Source organism: Nomascus leucogenys, chromosome 19 (assembly GCF_006542625.1).
Source record: "Nomascus leucogenys isolate Asia chromosome 19, Asia_NLE_v1, whole genome shotgun sequence".
Lineage (NCBI taxonomy): Eukaryota > Metazoa > Chordata > Mammalia > Primates > Hylobatidae > Nomascus > Nomascus leucogenys.
The window spans coordinates 8451008-8476152 of record NC_044399.1 but is presented as its reverse complement, the minus strand read 5'-3'; the positions used below and the strand labels follow the sequence as shown (position 1 = coordinate 8476152).

At 39.0% G+C, this 25145-nt stretch overlaps 1 protein-coding gene across 3 annotated transcripts in view; it reads left to right on the top strand.

Annotated features, from left to right (window-relative positions):
• The window catches only part of MBOAT2 (membrane bound O-acyltransferase domain containing 2), a 148579-nt gene that overhangs the window by 71168 nt on the left and 52266 nt on the right, over positions 1-25145 (top strand). The window contains exons 1-2 of one of the 3 annotated variants that reach the window (XM_030799849.1): positions 17999-18034; positions 24051-24146. The exons of 1 other annotated variant lie outside the window; for it this stretch is intronic. In XM_030799849.1, the coding sequence (XP_030655709.1) occupies positions 18012-18034; positions 24051-24146 (119 nt within the window). In that variant the 5' untranslated portion in view covers positions 17999-18011. Of the gene's footprint in view, positions 1-17998; positions 18035-24050; positions 24147-25145 lie in introns of those variants that run through there. One more of the 3 variants, XM_030799848.1, reaches the window with a different exon arrangement.

Here is a 25145-nt window from a genome sequence, read left to right as displayed (position 1 = left end):
ATTGTATTGTGACTGGCTTCTTCTCTGTCTTCTTCATCAGGATGTAGTATTGGGAGTCTTTAAAAAATATTTTAACCTTTAAATAAATATCCAAGTATAATAGTGATTTTATTTTCTAGAATCTCTCCCTTTATTTAAAATTGTTCAACCTTCTGTAAGTGCTTTGCTTGCAATTGGTATTTATTAAAATACTAATAAATATAGACTTCAAAATAGTATTTTAATATCAGCTGACTAAAAATATAACTTTAGAATCTTTTAGATAAATTAACTGTGTAGGGAAAAAATGACTTCCTTCTACTTGTTGCTAGCTTATTAAACAGTCCTTATTTAGAGTAGTTGTGGAAAAGACAGATAAGGGTAACAGAGGCAATAGCTAAGAACCTGAAAAACTGCCAGGCATTTTGGTGAAAGGATATTAGAACAGTTGAGCCTGGCATTTATTCCTCATGGTGAAAATTGAACATTTATGGTACAGGTACAAAAACAGACACATAGACCAGTGGAACAGAATAGAGATCTCAGAAATAATACCACACATCTACAACCATCTGATCTTCAACAGACTGACAAAAGCAAGCAATGGGGAAAGGATTCCCTATTTAATAAATGGTGCTTGAAAAACTGGCTAGCCATGTGCAAAAAATTGAAACTGGATCCCTTCCTTACACCTTATACAAAAATTAACTGAAGATGGATTAAAGACTTAAATGTAAAACCCAAAACTATAGAAACCCTAGAAGAAAATCGAGGCAGTACCATTAAGGACATAGGCATGGGCAAAGATTTCATGACAAAAACATCAAAAGCAATTGCAACAAAAGCAAAAATTGACAAATGGGATCTAATTAAAGAACTTCTGCACAGCAAAAGAAACTATCATCAGAGTGAACAGTCCACCTACAGAATGGGAGTAAGTTTTTGCAATCTAACCATCTGACAAAGGTGTAATATCCAGAATCTACAAGGAACTTAAACAAATTTACAAGCAAAAAAGCCATCAAAAAGTGGGCAAAGGATATGAACCTCCTGAGGTTCTTGAGACCTTCCCAGAAGCCAAGCAGATGTCAGCACCATGCGTCCTGTACTGACACTTCTCAAAAGAAGACATTTATGTGGCCAACAAACATATGAAAAAAAGCTCAACATCACTGATCATTAGAGAAATGCAAATCAAAACCAAAATCAGATACCATCTCACACCAGTCAGAATGGTGATTATTGAAAAGTCAGAAACAACATGCTGGTGAGGCTGTGGAGAAATAATAATGCTTTTACACTGTTGATGGGAATGTAAATTAGTCAACCATTGTGGAAGACAGTGTGGCAATTCCTCAAAGATCTAGAACCAGAAATGCCATTTGACCCAGAAATCCTGTAATGCCAGAGGTTCTTGCCTTAGCCACACCAAAGATTTGGTGTGGCGGCAGCCCACGGTGAGAGAGAGACATGGAGCGGACCGAGAGAAAACAAGCTGTAGGCTTAATGAGCAGAGTGACAGTACAAAGCTTCCACAGCATGAAAGGGGTCCCAAGCGGGTAGCCAGTGTTAGATTTTTTTTTTTTATTATACTTTAAGCTTTAGGGTACATGTGCACAACGTGCAGGTTTGTTACATATGTATACCTGTGCCCTGTTAGTGTGCTGCACCCATTACCTCGTCATTTAGCATTAGGTATCTCTCCTAATGCTATCCCTCCCCCTCCCCCCACCCCACAACAGTCCCCAGTGTGTGATGTTCCCCTTCCTGTGTCCAAACCATTGTGGAAGTCAGTGTGGCGATTCCTCAGGGATCTAGAACTGGAAATTCCATTTGACCCAGCCATCCCATTACTGGGTATATACCCAAAGGATTATAAGTCATGCTGCTATAAAGACACATGCACACGTATGTTTATTGCGGCACTATTCACAATAGCAAAGACTTGGAACCAACTCAAATGTCCAACAGTGATAGACTGGATTAAGAAAATGTGGCACTTGGCCGGGCACGGTGGCTCACGCTTGTAATCCCAGCACTTTGGGAGGCCGAGGCGGGTGGATCATGGGGTCAGGAGATCGAGACCACGGTGAAACCCCGTCTCTACTAAAAAATACAAAAAATTAGCCGGGCGTGGTGGCGGGCGCCTGTAGTCCCAGCTACTCGGAGAGGCTGAGGCAGGAGAATGGCGTGAACCCAGGAGGCGGAGCTTGCAGTGAGCCAAGATTGCGCCACTGCACTCCAGCCTGGGCGACAGAGCGAGACTCCATCTCAAAAAAAAAAAAAAAGAAAATGTGGCACATATACACCATGGAATACTATGCAGCCATAAAAAATGATGAGTTCATGTCCTTTGTAGGGACATGGATGAAGCTGGAAACCATCATTCTCAGCAAACTATCGCAAGGACAAAAAACCAAACACCGCATGTTCTCACTCATAGGTGGGAATTGAACAATGAGAACAGTGTTAGATTTTTTGATCACCTTTTAAACTCTTTAAGGCGGGAAATACGTGCAGCAGGAAGATGTTACAAGAGTGAGAAACAAAGACAATTAACATGTCTCAGATCTTGAGGAAAACTGGAATTGTAACTTAAGTTTTATCTACTTTATAACCTTGCAGTGGCATGGCAAAGGAGACAGGATCTCACAGGATTTTACAAATTGTGTTTACAAGGAATTGGAATTGGGACATAGATAAGGTCTGCTGGTCACAGAAAAGCGGGCTTTTAACATTCGTTTTAGTTTCAGGGAAGGGGAAGGGAGAGAGGGAGAGAGGACACAGGGAAGCTTACTACAAAATTTTCACTGTTTATAGCTTTCTTGGGGAAGAAAACACATGCACAAATTCTGACGTTAGGAATATTTTAAGCATATATATTCAATATTATTCATCCAGGACCAAGTCCTGATGCAGGAAATGAGTGAGTTTCACAGCTTTCTGAGCCCCTACTCGACCCAGGAAGCCCAGCTGGAACCTCCTCTCAAATACCATTTGACCCAGCAGTCCCATTACTGGATATATACCCAAAGGAATGTAAATCATTCTGTTATAACGATACATGCATGCATATGTTTGATGCCTCCTATAAAATGTTAGGGCCAGCCAGGTGCAGTGGCTCACACCTGTAATCCTAACACTTTTGAGAGGCCAATGCAGGCAGATCTCTTGATCTCAAGAGTTCAAGACCAGCCTGGGCCACATGGCAAAACCCGGCCTTTACAAAAAGTACAGAAGATTAGCTGGGCATAGTGGCGTATGCCTGTAGTCTCAGCTACTTGGGGGATTGAGGCGGGAGAATTGCTTGAGCCTAGGAGGTCAAGGCTGCAGTGAGCTGAGATCGTGCCACTGCACTTCAGCCTGGATGACAAAGTGAGACCCTTTCTCAAATGAATGAATGAATGAACAAATAAATAAAATGTAAGAGCCATGGGTAAATCAGTGGTATTTCTTACCCCCAATGCATCTAACAGAACATACTTTAATTAGTAATAGTACTTTCTATAGCAGTAATTTTTACCTCTTTGAAGTAAAGGGTTATACCAGATTTTGGGGGACTGGAACAGTGATTCTGATATGTTAATATACTCTTTTATCCCCACCTGGCATACAAAAAAGGTACCAGCAAATTTAGAGATCTATTTTTGTGTCTGCTGACATATCAAGTAGAAAATTTCCCACCTCCCCACTACCTTTTCCATTTACCGCTCTTTCAGTTTGCGGGCTTATCTGGCTGTTCTGTTCTTTGTGTCTCTCTAAATTGCTGTCATTTACCATTCTCTGGATCAGTCATTTGCAAAGTCTGATCTGGAGATCTCTGAGTCCCTGAGATCTTTTTAGGAGGGAGGTGGTAAAGTCAAAACTATTTTCATAGTAATAACACTTAGACATTATTTGCCTTTTTCACTTTCATTCTCTCAAGAGCATACGGGGTCTTTCCAGAGTCTATATGATGTGCGATTTGCAATAGAAACATTTGAGGATCTGTTGGTCTACTGTTAAGTCAGACATTCAATAGAGTTGTAAAAATACAGGACAGTACCACTCTTCTCACTAACTTTTTTTGTTTTGGAAATATATTTTTCATAAAAATTTTATTATAATCTTGAATTAACAGATTTTTAAAAATTCTGTTTTAGTTCCTAATATGGTGTATATCAATGGCTATTATTTATATATTATTTATATAGGTTATGTTTCTTTGGTTTCCTCAATAATTTGTAAGGGTAAAAAGGGTCCTGAGACCAAAAAATTTAAGAAGAGCTGCTCTAGAATTCATTCATGCCTCTTGGGTAGCTGGCTCTGCAGTCTTCCCCAGTCATCTGGATGGCAGACGTCCTACCAGCCTCTGTGCCAGAGGTCACCTTAGCCCCTTGTTAGCGTCAGTCATGTCTCTGCACCCTCACTGTTCACCCTCTTGTCTAGTGCTGCTCTATCTGAAATCTGTAACTCCTGGAACTGGCTGAGACCCCTCTTCTGGAGTCAGGCTTGCTTACTGGTATGGTTTGGATCTGTGTCCCCTCCCAAATCTCATGTTGAAATGTAATCCCCAGTGTTGGAGGTGGGGCCTGGTGGGAGGTGATTGGATCAGGGGGCAGGTTCTCATGAATGGTTTAGCATCATCCCTTTGGTACTGTTCTCACAATAGTGAGTGAATTCTTGTGAGATCTGGTCATTTAAAGGTGTGTGGCACCTCCCCCCGCTTTCTTACTCCTGCTCTGGCCATGTGATGTGCCTGCTCCCCCTTCGCCTTCTGCCATGATTATAAGCTTCCTGAGACCTCCCCAGAAGCCAAGCGTATGTCAGTACCATGCTTCCTGTACAGGCTGCAGAACTGTGAGCCAATTAACCCTCTTTTCTTTGTAAATTACTCAGAGATATTTCTTTGTAGCAGCATGAGAACAGCCTGATCACACAGTCTCACTCGCACAGGACCACCCACATTTGGATGTCTGCCTGACACGGATAGGTGACAGAGAGACTCGAGAGTTGAGGGCCTAGGAAGTGTGCTAGAGGTGATGCTCCTCCTCTTTCCCCTTCCCCAGTTCTCCTGGCTGTGCCTTCCTGCCCTGCCCTTCCTGGAACACCAGCTCTACCCCTCCTGCCTGCGCCCTTATCTCCCTTGCCTCATCGGCACTCCACGCACCACTGGGTACTTTCCCAGCCTCGGTTGGACACAGCTCTCTATTGTACTTGGGCTGCCCGGTGTTTGAGAGAAACGCAACTCGACGGAGTTACTGCAGTTATGATTTCTTACCTCACTTAAGTCTTCAGTTCTCTTGAAAATTGTTTTAATTGATGGGTTTCGACTTCCATTCCATTCTTTTCAAAGATTAATCTAAATCTTAGTTACCTTATTAAATCCATTCACTTTATCTCTGTCCCCACACTTAGCAGACAATATGAATTTATAATGAAAAGTTTTAAAATGAAGATAATTCTTGGTAGATAATCCTTAAATATATAGGGCTAAAGTGTTTAAGAAGTAACAGAAAGGAAGAAAAAGAAGGCAGGGAAGTGACCATTGGAAGGAGATGGGGGTTGATGGTCCGCAGGTGTCCCAGGGCAGAGAATGTTCCCGCCCCATGTCTCGCCCTGCTCATTTCTGTGCCCGCCCCAGCATACCTAACACCACACTCATCTTGGCCTCAGATCTCTTCCTTGCTTATGCTTTCTGTGGCATCTTTCTCTCTCTAAGGTGCCCAGGTAACTGGAATAAATCATCCCTTCTTCCTTCTCACCTCCACATCTAGTCATCACTAAGAACTGTCTGTGCTTTGGTTTCCTGTTGAGTTGTTTTGAGGACTTGACATTTGTAAAGCGTTTAGAGCAGCCTGGGGCATGTAGTAAGCACTAAATGGGTGGTGGTGACTCTAAGCTCTTGTTACCCCCCCAACCCATGTCAAATCCACTGTTGGTCTTCAGCTCTACCCATTTCTGCTGTTTACCATCTGGTACCTGCATCTCACATTACTCTGCCAGCCAGTCCCTCTGGCCTCTGGTCTGTGCTGTGCTTTGCTGCCCAGATGATTTTTACAGTATCTGTCTGACCATGCCTCTTTTCTGCTTCAGACCCTGTTAGCTTGGCAGCTTCGCAGTGCCCATTGTGACTGCCCCTGCCTTCCTTTCCACTCTTAGTTCACAGCACTCGCTCCTCGACTGAGCCAGGCCCGGCCATAATGAACCGTTTGTAGTAGTGCACACATGCTGTACTGTTTGACACTTGGTTCCTTTGTATTTGCAGGGAACCCCCTGCCCCCAACATGAATTCTGGCTGGTCTTTCAGAGCCCTGTTGACCTGTGACCTCTGCGGCGAGGCCTTTTCCCCCTTTTCTTAATAAAATAAGTCAGCCTTGTACTCTATGTTGAGTTTTCTACCTAGAGTTGTACCTTACCTTGTACATCTTGTATACTTCACATATTGCACTGTATTACTCATACTTGTATTCAGGTGGTTTGACACTGCAAGTGGTCAGTGTGTGGTGCTGTGTGCCTGTAGTCCCAGCTATGCAGAAGGCTGAAGTAGGGGAATCACTTGAGTCCAGGAGGTCAAGGCGTCAGTGAGCCATGATCACACCACTGTACTCCAGCCTGGGCGACAGAGTGAGACCCTGTCTCAAATCAGACAAAACAAAAACAAAACAAACAAACAAACAAACAAAAAGAAACCTGTTGCTAAGATCCAGACTTCAGAGCCACACTGCCTTCTCATCCTTGTTCTCCTGCCCAGTAGCTTTGTCATATTATCCAAGTTACTTACCCTCCCTATGCTCAATTTCCTCTTTTGTAAATTGGAGTAATAACACTCACTTCATAAGATTATAGTGAAGATTAAATGAAATACTGTATTTCATTAAATATGAGATGTCATTGATGGTAAGATGTACCGTTATTTTATGTACCACTAAAAAGGTTTACATGCCACCAATTATGAAGAGGATTCTTGATTTCAGAGATGTTAAAATGTGAAAACACACATGCATCATATTCAGTGGAGTGGCCACGTGTGAATGAGCCAGTACACATTTGCCTTTGCCTCCTGTACTGGACTTCAAACTCAGGGTGGGGACTGTGAGTCTCATTCAATATTGTGTCCTCAGAACCCTGCCAGACAATTTTAGATGATTAACATGTATATTCTAACAGAACTGATAACAGACTCTGCTCACCATTTTCTCCTGTCTGCAATCAAAGAGCAGACTGGAGAGTGTACCTTTTCTTCTAGGGCCTCATTTCTAAGAGGCTATGACAGCTCATCTTTTGCTCAGCCATGGTGGTGTCTTCATACTTTTCCCACTTACTGGTTCAGCTGTGTTATGAACCAAAATATGGGCTGTAAAGAACTGTAACCCACGTAGTCTTGTTGCCCTTGCTTTTAAGTGGTTTTCAGAATTATTTGAATTACTTTTTTTCTTTTCCTACATTCCACCTAAAGGTTTTTTCTCCCAAGGTCGAATAGAAGAATGATGAGTGATCTTGTGTGCAGGCAGGTGGGGAGATCTGGACAGTAGCACCCTTTATTGAAGTATGGCCCCTGAGGAACAGTCAGTGATAGGTTCTAATCTTGGGGTAAAAACCTAGGTCTTGGCATTGCGGTGTGAGAGGGGTGATACGAAGTCTTTTACAAACATTTTTTTTCAAAGTCCTGGTTTTATTAGTGACTAGAATAGGCTGAAATCTGGATGTGTTTTTGTGGATGATTGTCTTTCTCAGTTGCTCCACGATTCTGCCATTACATTGGTAGTTTTTGATGTTATTAATGTTATTAAAAAGCTTTAAATTTTTTTTATGTGTACTTATTGAGATACTAGGAGAGCTTGAAGTGGGGACTGTTAATCAGGTGATACGTTGAAGGTCTTAAATCTTCATGTAAACTACAATATTATTGCTTGTATTTTGAAAGATAAAATAATCTTGCTTAATACCAACAGCCAAAAACCAACTTATTTGTATATTTTAGCTAACTTTGAAATTTTCTTAGTGAAGAACAATTAAGTGACTTCATTATCTTACTGAGTCAGGTGTGGGAACAAAAGTTAGATTAAAAAAAAAAAAAGCAGCTGAACAATAGCTGGGTGGGGGTTTAGTTCATTTTTGTCATCTGTAAACAAAGTGAGAACAGGAAAGAATGGAGTGACTTCATGTATCAGTGTCATTATTTGTGTCTGGCATAGTGAATACATCGAAGCTCCTTTCCTCTTTGTTATGAATAGGGCTTTGTAAAAGAACAAACAAAATCCGTCACGATTTTTATTTTATCTGTAACTCATTGAGATCCCTTTTTTCCAACTAAGAGAACACCTGGTCAGGAGAGACAGGGCAGATCACCAAGCAAGCCCACACTTCGTAGAACAGCAGAGTTTTTATTGAGGATCATAAGATTATGTGCAGGTCTCTAGGAAGGAAGGGAGTGAGTGATCTGGTCACCAGACACCAGAATCTAGTGTCTCTGTATTCAAGGAAAAGCCTAGTGAGGCTATTAATCAGTGAAATGGGATCCTAGAGGAATGGTGAATTTGCCCTACAGAGGACCCCAAGTGTTCTAAAGTGAGTGGGAAGAAAAGGAGGGACCTCTGAATCTTGTGTGAAGATGGCATGGCTGTCTTGTGCTGATAAAGCAGGTGGTTTAAAAAAATTCTTCTATTCAAGTAGCGTATATAGAGACGATTTCTCATTTAAAGAACTCAGTTTACTCTTCCTAGTGAGGGTTGGCTGTCTGTTCTTACTACCAGCACTTTACTAAGCATAGATGTTTCTGGTTTTCTGGATGTATGTCGGAACCCTAGTTTACCTCCCACAGAAATAATGTTTCCTTGCTGATCTACAAAAAAACCCATTTTAATTGATGCACCTGCCAGCTATTGAATAGTGAAGGAGTCAGTGAATGTTCTTCCCCCTGAAACGGCTGTAAAACTGGATGAACTTGTCAGAAACACTTTTGGGCTCTGGAAATTGACCAAAAGCAAGCAACAATTTGAGAAACATTAATTCATAAAAACTGCTGACTTTTAGATAAAAAACAGTGGGAATTGATGGTGTTCTTGCCTGGAGTTATCCTGTTTCCCATCCCTTGGCAAAGTAATGCTACCAGGGTGTCAGCCCAATGGGTTCTTCATGACTACTGCCCAGAAAAACCAGTGCACTGAGAACAGCAGGTATTGTAGCAGAGAAAGAGTTTAATAATTGCAGGGCCAGCCAAGCAGAGGGACAGAGGAGGTATTTCACAAATCTGCCTCTCTGAGAATTCAAATTAAGGGTGCTTCGGTTGGCAGGGGCCTGGAGAACTATAATGTTTGACTAGGGATGAAATCATAGGGGTGTCTAAAACTGTTTTTGCATAGCTGAGTCAGTTCCTGGGAGGAGGTCTCAGGTGGTGTCTCCTGATCTGCCAAAGTGCTACTCTGAAAAATATCTCAAAGACCAGTTCTTTAGGTTTCACAATAGTGATGTTTTCTGTAGGGGTAGTTGAGAAAGTTAGAAATCTTGCAACTGCTGGTTACATGACTCTGAAACAGTAAGCAATTTAGAGAAAAGCAAGCTAAGCAATGGCAGGTCATGGTTTAGGAGTGCCTATTCTTTAGCAAAGATGTAGTCCCTGTCATAAGTCTAACCTTGTGACCTTTTGTTAGTCTTTACAAATATGGTTTCAACTTTTGAACAAGGGCAGGATCAGTTCAAGAAAGGACTATTATAACCCCTGCACAAGAATGAGCAAAAGCTGTTTAGCCTGATAGAAGCAAGCTTGAGTCAGTTATGTCAGATCTCCCTTAGCACTATAATTTTTGCAAAGGCGGTTTCAAGGGCAAGGCTGGCCATGAAAACCAGCTGACTTGATTTGGAGTGAAAGGCAGAGGACCCCATGCAGTAGCTAACAGAGAATGCCTCCAGCTCTCCTAGCCTAAGGATGTGGTCCATCATTTAACAGGGAGATCTTGGAAGTGAGAGAGCCATCAAGGGACTTGATAAGATCTCCACACATCCCTGGCTGATGGAGGCTGCATCTCACACAGAGGAGGCCTGAGAGGACCTGGGGGAAAGTAAGAGCTGGGGCTGACTGGAAAAAGGATGGAACTTTGAACAGCTCTCTTACTGGCTTCGTGTGTTTGAGCATAAGCTCCGACTAATCATTGACTGACCACTCAGATATGCAGACACGGGGACAACCTCTAGAGTGAGGTTAAACAACAACACTGAGGCTTTAAAAAACTGAGTAGAGACATCAGCTGCTGCGTCAGCTCTCACCATGAGTGAGAAAGATTCAGCAGATTAACTTCAGGCTAAGAAACAAAAACAGCACAGCAGTGCTCAAGAAAAAGATGATTACAATCCAGAGTTACTGTCGTGTATTTAACATGTCCAGTTTAAAAAATTATGAGAAACAAGGAAAAAAGCAGTCAATTGAAACTGCCTCTAAACGGACCCAGATGTTGGGTTTACCGGACAAAACAACTATTATAAATACATTTAAAGAATTAAGATAAGGAGGATCATGATTTAACAAATAGGGAATATAAATAAAGAAATGGAAACTTTGAAAAAGAAACAAATAAAGTCCTAGAGCCGAAAAGTAACCAAAATGAAAAATTCACAATAAGTGCTACATAGTGATTTGCAATGGCCAAAGCATCAGTGAACTTCAGGGTATATCAAAGGTATTAGCCAATCTGAAGAAAAAAGGTATAAAAAATACTGAAGAAAAATAAACAGAGCTTCAGAGACCTATGGGATAATACCCCATGCATCAACAATGTTTAACGTGAGTTCCAAAAGAGAGGGGAGAGAGAAAGGGACAGAAAAAGCATTTGAGGAAATGATGGCCATTGATATCCCAAATTTGATGTAAAACATTAATCTGTGGATCCAAGAAGCTCAACAGACCTCAAGTAGGATAAACACAAACAGATCTTCACTAAGTCATACTGCTGAAAGACAAAGACGGGAGAACATCTTGAAAGCAGTGAGAGAAAAACAACTCATTATGGAGAGAGCAATGATAAAATTCTTATCAGAACAGTGGAGGCCAGAAGGAAATAGAATGACGTATTCAAAATGCTGAAGGAAAAATTTTCAACTACAAGTTCTAGATCCAGCAAAATTATCCTTCAAGAATGAAGGTTTAGTAAAGACATTCCCAGATAAACAAAGACTTGCTTTATAAGAAATTCCAAAGGAAGTCCTTAAGGTCGAAAGGAAGTCCGTAGGAAGGAATGAGAAGCTCCAGAAATGGTAAATAGGTGGGTAAATATGGAAGTCTATATACATGTCTCTTTTCTTAATTTTTAAAGGACCTAAGAGTGTTTAAAGCAATAATTATAATACTGTATTATTGATATTGTAAAATATGTAGATGCCATATATATGATAGTAGTAGCTCAAAGGATGACAGAGAAAATGAAGCTGAATTGGAGCAAGCTGGCCAAATTTTATCAGAATTAAGTCAGTATTAATCTGAAATAGATTGTGATGAAATGAGACACATGGTAATTCCTAGAGCAATTACTAAATAACTAAAAAGTATACATTGAAAGAATCAACAGAGGAATTAAAATAGTTCACTACTGAATATTCATTTAATACAAAAGAAGGCACTAAAGGAGGAACAAAAAAGGCCTGAGACATAGCTAAAACAAATAGCAAAATGGCAGGTTAAATCTAACCATATAAATACTTACAATAAATGCCAATCAAAAGTCAGAAGTTGTCAGACTGGATTAAAAAAAAATCTATATGTTGTCTACAAGTAAAACACATTAAAGACATGAATAGGCTGAAGGTAAAAGAGTGGAAAAGATGTAAGCCATGCAAACAGAAACCAGGTGAGTGTTGGAATAGCCACAGAAAAAGACTCAGGACTAATAAATGAGGCTGGCAAGGTTGCAGTTTGTAAGACCAGTGTACAAAATCAGTTATATTTCTGTATATCACAAATCGAGAATCCAGAAATGTAGGTATAAAAACAATTCCATTCACAGCAGCATCAAAAAGAATAAAATACTCAGGAATAAATCTAATAAAAGAATTGCAGTTGCACTTGAAAACTATAAAACATTCCTGAGAGAAAGAAGATTAAATGGAAAAGTATTTTATATTTATGAGTTGGAAGACTTTACATTGTTAAGATGGCATTTCTTCACAAATTCATCTATAGATTTAATGCAAGTCCTAACAGAAACACTGGCAGTTTTTTTTTTTTTGGTAGAAATTGATAAGCTTTTCCTAAAAGTTATATGGAAATACTAAGGACCTTAAATAACCAAGATAATTTTGAAAAAGAATAACAGAGTTTGAAGATTTACACTCCTGAGTTTCAAAACTCATGCTACTGTGATCAAGACACTGTGCTATTGGCATAAGGGTAGACATATAAATCATTGCAACAAAATTGAGAGTTCAGAAATAAACCTTTATGGCCAGTTGATTTTTGACAAAAGTGCCAAGGCAGTTGGGAAAGGATAGTTTTTTCAATACACAGTGCTGAGACAATCAGGTTTCTATATGCACAGAAATGAACCTGACCCTTACCTCACATCATACATAAAAATCAACTCAAAATGCATGTTAGTCCTCAATGTAGCAGCTAAACCTATAAAACTGCAGAAGACAACATAGGAGAAATTATCTGTGACTTTCGATTGGGCAAAGACTTCTTAGATATGACAACCAAGGAATTGGCCATAAAGAAAAAAATTGTCTGGGTGTGGTAGCGCACGCCTGTAACCCCAGCACTTTGGGAGGCTGAGGGAAGAGGATTGCTTGAGGCCAGGAGTTTGAGACCAGCCTGGGGGACATAGTGAGAAATCATCTTTTAAAAAAAGTTGTTTATAAGTAGAAAAGTACCCCAATATGGTGGCACACACCTGTAGTCCTAGCTGCTTGGGAGGCTAAGGCAGGAAGATCACTTGAACCCAGGAGTCCAAGGTACATTGAGTTATGATTGTACCACTGTGCTCCAGCCTGGGAAACAGCGAGAACCTGTCTCAAAAATTTAAAAATAAATCATAATAAAATAAAAAAATTGAATACTCGTATTTCAGAATTTAAAACTTTTACTATTCAAAAGACACCTTTAAGGAAATGAAGAGATAAGCACAGGAGAAAAATACTTGCAAAACATGTGTCTGATACAGGACTTGGATCCAGATGTACAGAACTCGTGCAATCAATACTAAGAAGACAACCCAATTTAAGATGGACAGAATTGCTGGTTAGACATTTCATGGCCAATATGCAAATTAAAAGATGCTCAAGATCACTAGCCGTTAGCGAATTGCAAATTAAAACTACAATAAAATTAAAACTAAGATACATAATAACCACTATATATCCACTAGAATGGATGTAATTTAAAAGACTGACAATACCCAGCATTAGTGAGGATATGAAGAAACTAGAATCTTCATACGTTGCTTACAGGATCATAACAATTGTAGTCACTTTGGAAAATTTGGTTGAAAGTTAAACATTAACTTACCATATGCCCTGAAAATTCTGTTGTTAGGTTTCTACCCAGGGTGAAAACATGTGTCCATATACAGTAGCATTATTCATAATAGCTAAAAGCTTCAAACAGCCCAAATATTCACCGGCTGGTGAAAGGATAAACAAAATGTGGCATGTCCATGCAATGGAATACTATTCAGCAGTTTACAAAGGAACAAACTGCTGATATATGCTGCAACATGGATGAACCTCAAGAGCACACTAAGTGAAAGAAGCCAGATACAAAAGACTACATATTGTATTATTTTATTTACATGAGACTCCCAGAAAAGACAGATCTGGAGACAGAAAATGATCGGTGGTTGCCTAGGGTTGAGGGTACAATTAGGGATTACTGCAAGTAACCACAAGGGAACTCTTGGAGCAGTGGTCTTGCAGTGGTGGTCACACAACTCTACACATTTACTAAAAATTGTTGAATTATACACTTACAATAAGTAAATTTCATGGTGTGTGAATTATACCTCAGTAAAGCTGTTTAATAAAAAGCCTATTTGAGTGAGGCTTGCAAGCCTTTTAGGCCTGGAGCAGTAACAGCTCTTTAATTCAGTATTCCTTCTGCCTTTCTGGTAGGAACTATAATTCAGGTTAAACAAATATGGGCACACCTGTTCTATTGCACTCCATTTTATTTTATTGCACTCCATGTATTTATTGCACCATAGATACTGCCTTTTTTCTTTTTATTAAACAAACAGAAAGTTTGTGGCATCCCTGCACCCAGCAAATCCATCAGTGCTGGTTTCCAGCAACATGTGTTCACTTAGTGTCTCTGTGTTACATTTGATAATTCTGACAACACTTCAGACTTTATTATCTCTGTTACGGTAATCTGAGATCAGTGATCTTTGATGTTACTATTGTAATTGTTTAGGGTCATTGCACACTGTGCCCATTTCCTCTTGAAAATGAATGTAAATGGAGAAAAGATGCAAACTGAAGCCTGGGACCCCAGGATGAGAAGGAATCTGCAAAGGGCTTGTGCAAAAATTGTTTGTTTGCAAATAATATTTTAATCAGTTTTATTTAAGTACAACTTATCTAAAATAAAATAAAGCTGCCTGTTCCATGAGCTTGGACAAATGTATAGACCAGTGTGACTTCCACCCTATATCTAGATATAGCACATTTCACTTGTCCCAAAAAGTTCCTTTGTGATCCTTTGCAATCAGTCCATCCTGTCTCCTGCAACCAATGATCTGCCTTCTTTCACCATACATCAATTTAGCCTGCTCTAGAATTTCATAGTAACGGAATCATATGTTATGTAATCTTTTTGTGTCTGGCATTTTTTACTCAGCTTAATGTTTAAAAAACTCATCCGTGTTGTTGTGTTTCACAGTTTGTTCCTTTTTATTCCATTGTATGAATATATCTCAATTTCTGTATCCTTACACCTATTAATGGACATTTGAGTTGTTTAAAAATTCAAAAATGGGCTATTAGGAGTAAAACTTCTGAAACATTCTTCAAGTCTTTTTGTTGATACATATTTTCATTTCTCTTGTGTAAATACCTAGGAGAGGAATTGCTGGGGCATTGGATAAAAATATTTTAATCCAGTAAGAAATTGCCAAACTTCCCAAAGTGATTGTAGCATTCTACACTCCCACTGGCAGTGTATGCAAACGCCAGTTCCCTTCTGTTCCCGCCAGCAGTTGGTGTTCTCAGCCTTTTCCATGGTGTTCATTCTGACGGATATGGTGATATTTCATTGCGATTTTAATTGAGATTTCTCTGATGATTAATGATGTCAAACATTTTTTCCTGTACTGTTTGACTAATTGTATATCTTCTTTTGGGACATTTTGTTCATATCTGTTGACTGTTGGGTTTAATTTTTTATAATTCATTATTTCTGTTTTGGATATAAGTCCTTTGTCAGATAGATAAATTATGAAAATTTTTTTTCAACCTATGTTTGCCTTTTCACTTCCTTAGTGGTGACTTTTGAAGAGCAGAACTTTTAAATTTTGATGAAGTGAATTCAATTTTTTAGTTTGGAGCTTTTTATCTTTTACTAAGAAACCTGTGCCTGCCCTTGGTTTATGAATAGTTTCTCCTAGAAGTTTTACAGTTCTAGTTTTTATGCCTAGATCAATGATCCATATTGAGTTAATTTTTGTGTATATTAAGAGACAAGGGTTGAAATTCATTTTTTCTATATGTATGTTCATTTGTCCCAGCGCTATTTGTTGCGAATACTTTTTCCTTTTGAATTGCAGTTCACCGTCTATGTATGGCTTTATTTCTGTACTCTTTATTCCGTTCATTGATCTATGTGTCTAGCCTTAGGCCAGTGTCATACTGTCTTGGTTACCGAAGCTTCATACTTAGTCTTGACATCAGATAATGTAATTCCTCTAACTTTTCAAAAAGTGCATAAAATACTATAAAACAAAAGGTACATAGTAAACAGTCTTGGAAAATATAAACAGAGAGGAAGGCAGAATAGAGATTAAAAAGTTAGTATTCAAATGTGCAAGCCTTTTGTGCAGTTGGGCTACAACCAAAGCCGTCTAAGCCTGAGAACCTTGGAGTAAACAGTTTAATTTGATTTCATCATGTTAAAACACACACTCATTTGTTAGTTTTTGTTTTCATTCCCATCAGGATTTTGAACCTTTTGGTGACATCACCTGTTTTCCTTTTTTGAGAAGAATTCGTTTTTAGTTCTCTTCAGCAGTTCTAGTTCATTAATTCCCATAGTTGCTGCTACATGGGAATTAGCAATTTCCCTGAGCAATTTCCACTCTATATCTAACACGTAAGTGAACAGATATTTTAGATGTGGTTTCACCTTTTGAAAGGAGGCAGCAATTCAACAGTTCTTATTCAATGAATGAGAAAATGTTCTCTTCTAGAACTCTTCAGAAGCTGTTGATTTTATTTTGATATTAGTAATTATCATATCTGAATTCTTTTGGCTGTGAAGAGCAGAAATCCCAATTTATAGTAGTATCTGAATGGTGTAAACAGCAGAGAAAGGTTACCTCTCGAAGCTGGAAGTCACGAGACAAGGCACCTCGTTTCCATTAATTCAGCAGCTCAGTGTTGATGAGGGCATCAACACACCAAGTTCTGTTTTTAATTTTGCCATCTCAGCATATTGACTTTGTCTTCAGGCTCCCTGTAAGCTAAAGATGGACCCGGCACATATAGACGTGCCAACAACAAGTGTCACACTAAGAGTAAGAAAGGCCTTTCCAAAAGCTCTGTGTCATGCTTCACCAACCAGACCTAAGTTTTCTGCCTCCCATAAACTAGCCAGTTGCAAGGAGGGTGAGATGACAGTGATGGGGTTACTATAGCCAGGATCCCTGGAATAGTACTTCCACCTTTTAAAAGTGAGAGAACCAGGATGCAGAAGGATAGTCACTTTCTAAGGTCACACAGGTAGGAATAATAAAAAATGATTGGGATTGTTATTTAAATCCAGTCCAGGTCTGTCTGGATTTTATTTGCATGTATATTCTTCTATTTGAAGACATTCAGTGAAATTCATAAATGGACTGTGGCACTTAAAATAATTTGTGCACATAGTGGCTTGTATGTCTGCTTTCTCTGCTGATGTGTGAAAGTGAAAAATCAAAGGCTTTCCCTAACACCTTTCCCTGAAGTCTAATTTAAAAGACAAGATAGCAACACAAGTTTGATGTGCTTTTGGAGGAGTACAGACAGTAAACAAAACAAAACAAGACAAAGAAAAACCCCACCACCTAGAATTCTTTCTCAAGTTAGATTGTCCAGAGCCAATATAGCAGCTCAACAATGTCATTAAAGAACCAGGTTTCCTCCCTTGTTCTGCCTCTTAGCTGATTACCTCATGGGTGCAAGATGGCTGCTACAGCAGCCATCAGATCCATATTCTAGGTAGAGAGAATGGGAAAAATGTGAAAAGCCCCACCAGCTGTGTCTGTTTTCCTTTTTTCAGGAAAACTATCCAGCACTGTGTGATAGAAATACAATGCAAGCCACAGATATAATTTAAAACTTTCTGGCTGGGCACAGTGGCTCATGCTTGTAATTCCAGCACTTTGGGAGGCTGAGGCAGGTGGATCACTTGAGGTCAGGAGTTCAAGACCAGCCTGGCCAATATGGTGAAACCTTATCTCTACTAAAATTACAAAAGTTAGCTGGGTGTAATGGCGGGTACCTGTAGTCTCAGCTACTCGGGAGGCTGAGGCAGGAGAATCGCTTGAACCTGGGAGGTGGAGGTTGCAGTGAGCCGAGATTGTGCCACTGCACTCCAGTCGGGGCGACAGAGCGAGACTCCATCTCAAAAAAAAAAAAAGAATTTCCAGTAGTCAGTAGTCATAGTTTAAAAACTGAAAAAAAAAGCACATTAAGTAATATATATTAGTAATAACATTTCATTTTACCCAATATCGCCAAAATAATATCATTTCAAGTGTAATCAATGAAAACAATTTTTGTTTTTATACTTAGTCTTCAAAATCTGGGGTGTATTTTACAACTGCAGCTTATCTCAGTTTGCGCTAGCCACATTTCCAGAGCTCAGTAACTACATGTGGCTAGTTGGGGTGTATTGGTAAGTAACAACTAACTGGCTTTCTAGGAAAAACATGCATAAATATGCATACATGAGTTTACTGTAAATTTTACAAATTTAACAGACTTTTAGTGCACAATTTATAAATAATGAGAACAGAATATCCTTTATTTTCAATTCCGTATAGCTCGTTGATTCTCACAAAACACTTTCATTGATTTTTTTTTTTTCTGAACTCTCACAGCTAACTTATAGCTGCAATTCAACTGTAATTTGATGAAAATGACTATAAATAAATGCTTAGTTACTGTCCTATTTAGTAAAGTAGTTGCTCACATTATTGGCAAATGAATGTAGTTCCAATATGAATGTTGGTTGATATTTTTGCTTATGTTAATGAGATTGTTTTTGTTTTTTTGTTTGTTTTCTGTTTATGCTGTACTGGCTACAGTCATGATACACTGTATCATCGTGCACCCATCACCCAAGCAGTATACACTGTACCATATTTGTAGTCTTTTATCCTCACCCACCCCCCCACTCTTCCTCCCAAGTCCCCAGAGTTCATTGTATCATTCTGATGCCTTTACATCCTCATAGCTTAGCTCCCACATATCAGAACATATGACGTTTTGTTTTTCATTCCTGAGTTACTTCACTTAGAATAATAGTTTCCAGTCTCATCCAAGTCACTGCAAATGCTGTTAATTCATTCCTTTTTATGGCTGAGTAGTATTCCATCGTATATGTATACCACAGTTTCTTTATCCACTTGTTGATTGATGGGCATTTGGGTTGGTTCCACGATTTTGCAATCGTGAATTGTGCTGCTATAAACATGCGTATGCAAGTATCTTTTTCAAATAATGACTTTTTTTTTCCTTTGGGTAGATACCCAGTAGTGGGATTGCTGGATCAAATGGTAGTTCTACTTTTAGTTCTTTAAGGAATCTCCACACTGCTTTCCATAGCGACTGTACTAGTTTACATTCCCACCAGCAGTGTAGGAGTGTTCCCTGATCACTGCATCCACACCAGTATTGACTGTTTTTTTTATTATGACCATTCTTGCAGGAGTAAGGTGGTATCACATTGTGTTTTTGATTTGCATTTCCCTGATCATTAGTGATGTTGGGCGTTTTTTCATAGGTTTGTTGGCCATTTGTATATCTTCTTTTGAGAATTGTCTATTCATGTCCTTAGCCCACTTTTTGATGGGATTGTTTGGTTTTTTTCTTACTGATTTGAGTTCGTTGTAGATTCTGGATATTAGTCCTTTGTTAGATGTATAGGTTGTGAAGATTTTCTCCCGCTCTGTGGGTTGTCCGTTTACTCTGCTGACTGTTCCTTTTGCCGTGCAAAAGCTCTTCAGTTTAATTAGGTCCCAACTATTTACCTTTGTTTTTATTGCTTTGCTTTTGGGTTCTTGGTCATGAAATCCTTGTCTAAGCCAGTCTAGAAGGGTTTTTCCAATGTTATCTTCTAGAATTTTTATAGTTTCAGGTCTTAGGTTTAAGTCCTTAATCCATCTTGAGTTGATTTTTGTATAAGGTGAGAGATGAGGATCCAGTTTCATTCTCCTACATGTGGCTAGCCAATTACCCATTTGTTGAAAAGGGTGTCCTTTCCTCATTTTACGTTTTTGTTTGCTTTGTTGAAGATCAGTTGGCTGTAAGTATTTGGGTTTATTTATGGGTTCTCTATTCTGTTCCATTGGTCTGTGTGCCTATTTTTATGCCAGTACCATGCTGTTTTTTTGACTATGGCCTTATAGTATAGTTTGAAATCAGGTAGTGTGATGCTTCCAGATTTGTCCTTTTTGCTTAGTCTTGTTTTGGCTATGCAGGCTCTTTTTTTGGTTCCATATGAATTTTAGAACTGCTTTTTCTAACTCTGTGAAGAATGATGGTGGTATTTTGATGGGGATTGCATTGAATTTGTAAATTGCTTTTGGAGTATGGTCATTTTCATAATACTGATTGTACTCATCCATGAATGTAGGATGTGTTTCCATTTGTTTGTGTCGTCTGTGATTTCCTTCAGCAGTGTTTTGTAGTTTTCCTTGTAGCGGTCTTTTGACTCCTTGGTTAGGTATATTCCTAAGTATTTTATTTTTTTGCAGCTATTATAAAAGAGGTTGAATTACTGATTTGATTCTCCACTTTGTTGCTGTTGGTGTATAGAAGAGCTACGGATTTGTGTACATTAATCTTGTATCCAGAAAATTTTGCTGAATTCTTTTATCAATAAGTTCTAGGAGCTTTCTGGAGGAGTCCTTAGGGTTTTCAATGTAAACGATCATATTGTCAGCAAACAGGGACAGTTTGACTTCCTTTTTACTGATGTGGATGCCCTTTCTGCCTGCCTGCCTGCCTTTCTTTTCTTTTCTTTTCTTTTCTTTCTTTCTTTCTTTCTTTCTTTCTTTCTTTCTTTCTTTCTTTCTTTCTTTCTTTCTTTCTTTCTTTCTTTCTTTCCTTTCCCTCTCTCTCTCTCTTTCTTTCTTGTCTTTCTTTCTTTCTCTCTTTCTCTATGTCTGTCTGTCTTTCTGTCTTTCTTACTGCTTTGGCTAGGACTTCCAGTACTATGTTGAAGAGGAGTGCAGAGAGTGGGCATCCTTGTCTTGTTACTGTTCTGAGCGAGAATGCTTTCAACTTTTCCCCACTCAGTATTATGTTGGCTGTGGGTTTGTCATAGGTGGCTTTTATTACATTAAGGTATGTCCCTTGTATACCAGTTTTGCTGAGGGTTTTAATCATAAAGGGATGCAGGATATTTGTCAAATCCTTTTTCTGCATCTGTTGAGATATCATGTGATTTTTGTTTTTAATTCTGTTTATGATTTTCACTGTATTCTATTGGTAAAAATAAGTTATTAAGTCTAGCATAGATTCAAGCGGGTGGGACGGGAAAGTGTCTTAATTTAATGTGTCTATAAAGGAATACCTGAGGCTGAGTAATTTATAGAGAAAAGGTTTATTTGGCTTGCGGTTCTGGTGGTTAGAAAGTTCAACATTGAGCATCTGCCCCTGGTGAGGGCCTCAGGCTGCTTCTGCATGTGGCAGAAGGTAAAGGGGAGCCAGTGTGTGCAGAGACCACGTGGCCAGAGAGGAGGAAAGAGCGGATAGGTGCCAGGCTCTCAAAGGAGTAAATAAAGTGAGAACTTACTCACCTTCTCATCCCCCAGGGAAGGCATTCATCTATTCATGAGGGATCTGCCCCCATGACCCAAACACCTCCCATTAGGCCCCACCTCCAGCATTAGAGATTAGATTTCTAGATGAAGTTTTAGAGGAGACAAACATCCAAACCATAGCAAGAATTTTCTTTCAGCTCTTGATTTAAAGAGTTAGACATGTGCAACAGGGAGGGATGTTATTGATGGCAGCAGTCTTGAAAAACAGCCAGCCCTCTGGCCCCCACAGTTCACATGAATCCTGCATGAAAGTTTACCCACTTTCCTCCCAGGATCCCCAGAGTCTCATCTCATTAGGGCATCAAGCTCAAGTTCTTGATCTTGTCATCTAAGTCAGGTCTGGATGAGGCTTGTTGGAGTGGGTCCTCAAGTACAGTTCTTTTGGATTTAAGGACCAGTGGACTAATGGACAAGTGTTTTGCCCCTCACACACCCAGGATCCAGTGATTATCAGCAATAGGACAACTGTAGGAGACATTACTGTTAATGAAAACGATTGGACTGTAAGGCACTTCTCAGTCCCTAGTCCATGGTGATTGTGAAATCTAGACAGATATGTGTGATCAGTTCCTTGATTTAGGGCCCAGACCGAGTCCCTCAAGTGCATCTGTGTGGTTTTTGGCTTCATCCTCTGAGCTCTTGACTCCACACCCTGAACTAGTCGTCCTTTTTCATAAGAAATGGCCAGGTTTTGCATTTGAATAGCTTTCCTAGACTGCTTCCTATGGGTAAAATTTGGGGTCCTAAACATCTCTTTTCATTTTGAACTGTCTCTCCTTTTCAGTCTAATATTTTATAAGCCCATTAGAAAACTATGTGGGCTTCCTGTGTATCTAATTGTAATCCTCTACATTAGACGGAAACTACACCCACAAATCTCTTTTAGACAGCCTCCTTTCTACTTTGAGAGTTGGGGTGCTGTGTGACAACACCCTTGAGGTTCTTAAAAACTTTTTTTTTTTAATCTATCAGAGAATGTCTAAGAGGCATGCCCTTAGGATTCTTAGAAACGGCTTCTTATCTGACATATTCCGTAAAGGTGTTTGGTTACAGTAGCACCCCATTTTCAGTTACCAGTTTCTGTTTTGATTATGTCATTACATCAAAACATAGTGGCTTAAAACAAATTGATACTCTGTATTAGGTTGCTTATGCCTGTGGATAAGCAGTTCAGGAGGGGTTCAACTGGATAGCATCATCTCTTTTTCATGTGGAATCAGCTTCCTCACGCATGTCTAACCACTTGGTGCTCCTTAGTGCCTCACTCTCCATCTCCACTCTGCTCCTCTCTCCTTCCTTCTTTGTCCCCTAGATGTGTGTGATCAGTTCCTTGATTAGGACCTAGACCCAACCCAATCCCCAACCCTTCCTTTATCCCACCTTTTCTCTCTTGCTCTTTCTCTCTGTCTCTCTTTCTCTGGATCGTCTCTCATCCTCCAGAATCTCTACATGTAGTGGTCTCAAGATAGTCACACTTCTTCCCAACAACCAACTTCTAAAAGACAAAAAGTAGAAACTGCCAGGTTAATTATGGTTCACACCTGGAACTAGCAAAATGTTGCTTCTGTTATCCACTGGTCTGTGCAGTTAGAAGGCCAGCCCACAGAAGTGGGCAGTTAGAAGTGGGCAGAGAGGTAGACTCCTCCTCTTGACGGGAAGCAGGACAGGCTGCAGAAGAGTGTATGAAATAGGAGACACTGTTTTGGGCATCTTTGGAAAGTGCAGTCTGCCACATGATGTTTAGAAATTATTTTAAATTTGATTTCTCAACGCTTTGTGTATGGGTATCCATATGTGCTATTTTTGTTAGATACAGCAATCACGAATATATTAACTTTGTTAAACATTTGAATTAGGAAGCTTTCCTTCACTGTTCTTTGCTCAGGAATAATTTTAAAGATTATAATGAACTATTTGTCAAAAGTTTGAAAGAACTTTCATAAAACCACCTGAACTGCCTACATGACAAAGATTTTTATTTGGTCAAATTTTTTTTTTAGTTCAATGTTTTTTTCTCCCTTGATTTCTTCTATATCATATATGCTTAGAAAGTCCTTTCCCAATTTCAGAACATTTGAATATTTAGTCACAGTTCCTATTTGTTGTACTTGTATATTTTACATATAATTCATTAATCCACATAGAATTGTTTTGGTGTGAGATGAAGGCATAGCTTGCTTTTCCCCACCCAGATTGTGAACCAATTAGATGACAACTCATCCATTCCCTGGTAATTTGCATTGCAGCCTTCATCCTATTCAATGTTAAATATTCTGGAGTCTGTTTCTGGGTTTCTGTTCTCTCCTATTGATATGTAAGTTCTTTTACCCATGCTGTGTTTTTAATTGTAACTATATTCCAAGCATCTTAAGTTTGTAGAAATCAGTAAGTGTTCATGGCTATGAAATGTGTGTAAATGCCACCCGACTGATACTAAGAAGGTAAGCTTTTAGACTATCGAGGACAAGTTTTTTTCAAAATGCTATTAAGAGTTTGTTTAATGTATACCTTAGCCAAATATTTTTGTGCTAACTTTTGTGTCCTAGAAAGGAGGAATAAATGGAACACATACTAACCACATGTTTATGCTTGTGATCATGACTTTCAAATATGTAAAGTGGTGTGTGTATGTCTCTCAGAAGGAAATGAATAAAATTTACCATTGAAGGTGATAGTCAAGTAAACTGAAGTGGATACTAGAAAAGAGTTTTCATAATTAATTAAAGAAGGCTGTTTGTAGAGTAGATCTAGTAATATTTAATTTCTGAACCATATCATTTAGCTAATAAATTACTTTAAAATGTACTCTTTAACAAAATGAATCTTTTATTTTCATTAATGTAGCTTGTTTTTGCTTTGCAGTTACTGCTTTGTGTTTGCTCTGGGATACCTCACAGTGTGCCAAGTTACTCGAGTCTATATCTTTGACTATGGACAATATTCTGCTGATTTTTCAGGGTAAGATGAAAACTTTGATTCAGTAGCCTGTTTTATCCATTCCAACAAGGTGGTTAAAGGATAAAATGTATTTGCATTTAGTAGTTCAAGTGAAAAGCTATTATTAAACATTTTAGTTGAAAATTTCTTTCTTTTTTTTATTTTTTTTAATTATTTTTTTATTATTATACTTTAGGTTTTAGGGTACATGTGCACAATGTGCAGGTTTGTTACATATGTATCCATGTGCCATGTTGTTTTGCTGCACCCATTAACTCGTCATTTAGCATTAGGTATATCTCCTAATGCTGTCCCTCCCCCCTTCCCTCACCCCACAACAGTCCCCGGAGTGTGATGTTCCCCTTCCTGTGTCCATCAGTTCTCATTGTTCAGTTCCCACCTGTGAGTGAGAACATGCGGTGTTTGGTTTTTTGTCCTTGCGATAGTTTACTGAGAATGATGTTTTCCAGTTTCATCCATGTCCCTACAAAGGACATGAACTCATCCTTTTTTATGGCTGCATAGTATTCCATGGTGTATGTGTGCCACATTTTCTTAATCCAGTCTATCGTTGTTGGACATTTGGGTTGGTTCCAACTCTTTGCTATTGTGAATAGTGCTGCAATAAACATACGTGTGCATGTGTCTTTATAGCAGCATGATTTATATACCCATTACTGGGTATATACCCAAAGGACTATAAATCATGCTGCTATAAAGTTCTAGATCCCTGAGGAATTGCCACACTGACTTCCACAATGGTTGAACTAGTTTACAGTCCCATCAACAATGTAAAAGTGTTCCTATTTCTCCACATCCTCTCCAGCACCTGTTGTTTCCTGACTTTTTAATGATGGCCATTCTAACTGGTGTGAGATGGTATCTCACTGTGGTTTTGATTTGCATTTCTCTGATGACCAGTGATGATGAGCATTTTTTCATGTGTTTTTTGGCTGCATAAATGTCTTCTTTTGAGAAGTGTCTGTTCATGTCCTTTGCCCACTTTTTGATGGGATTGTT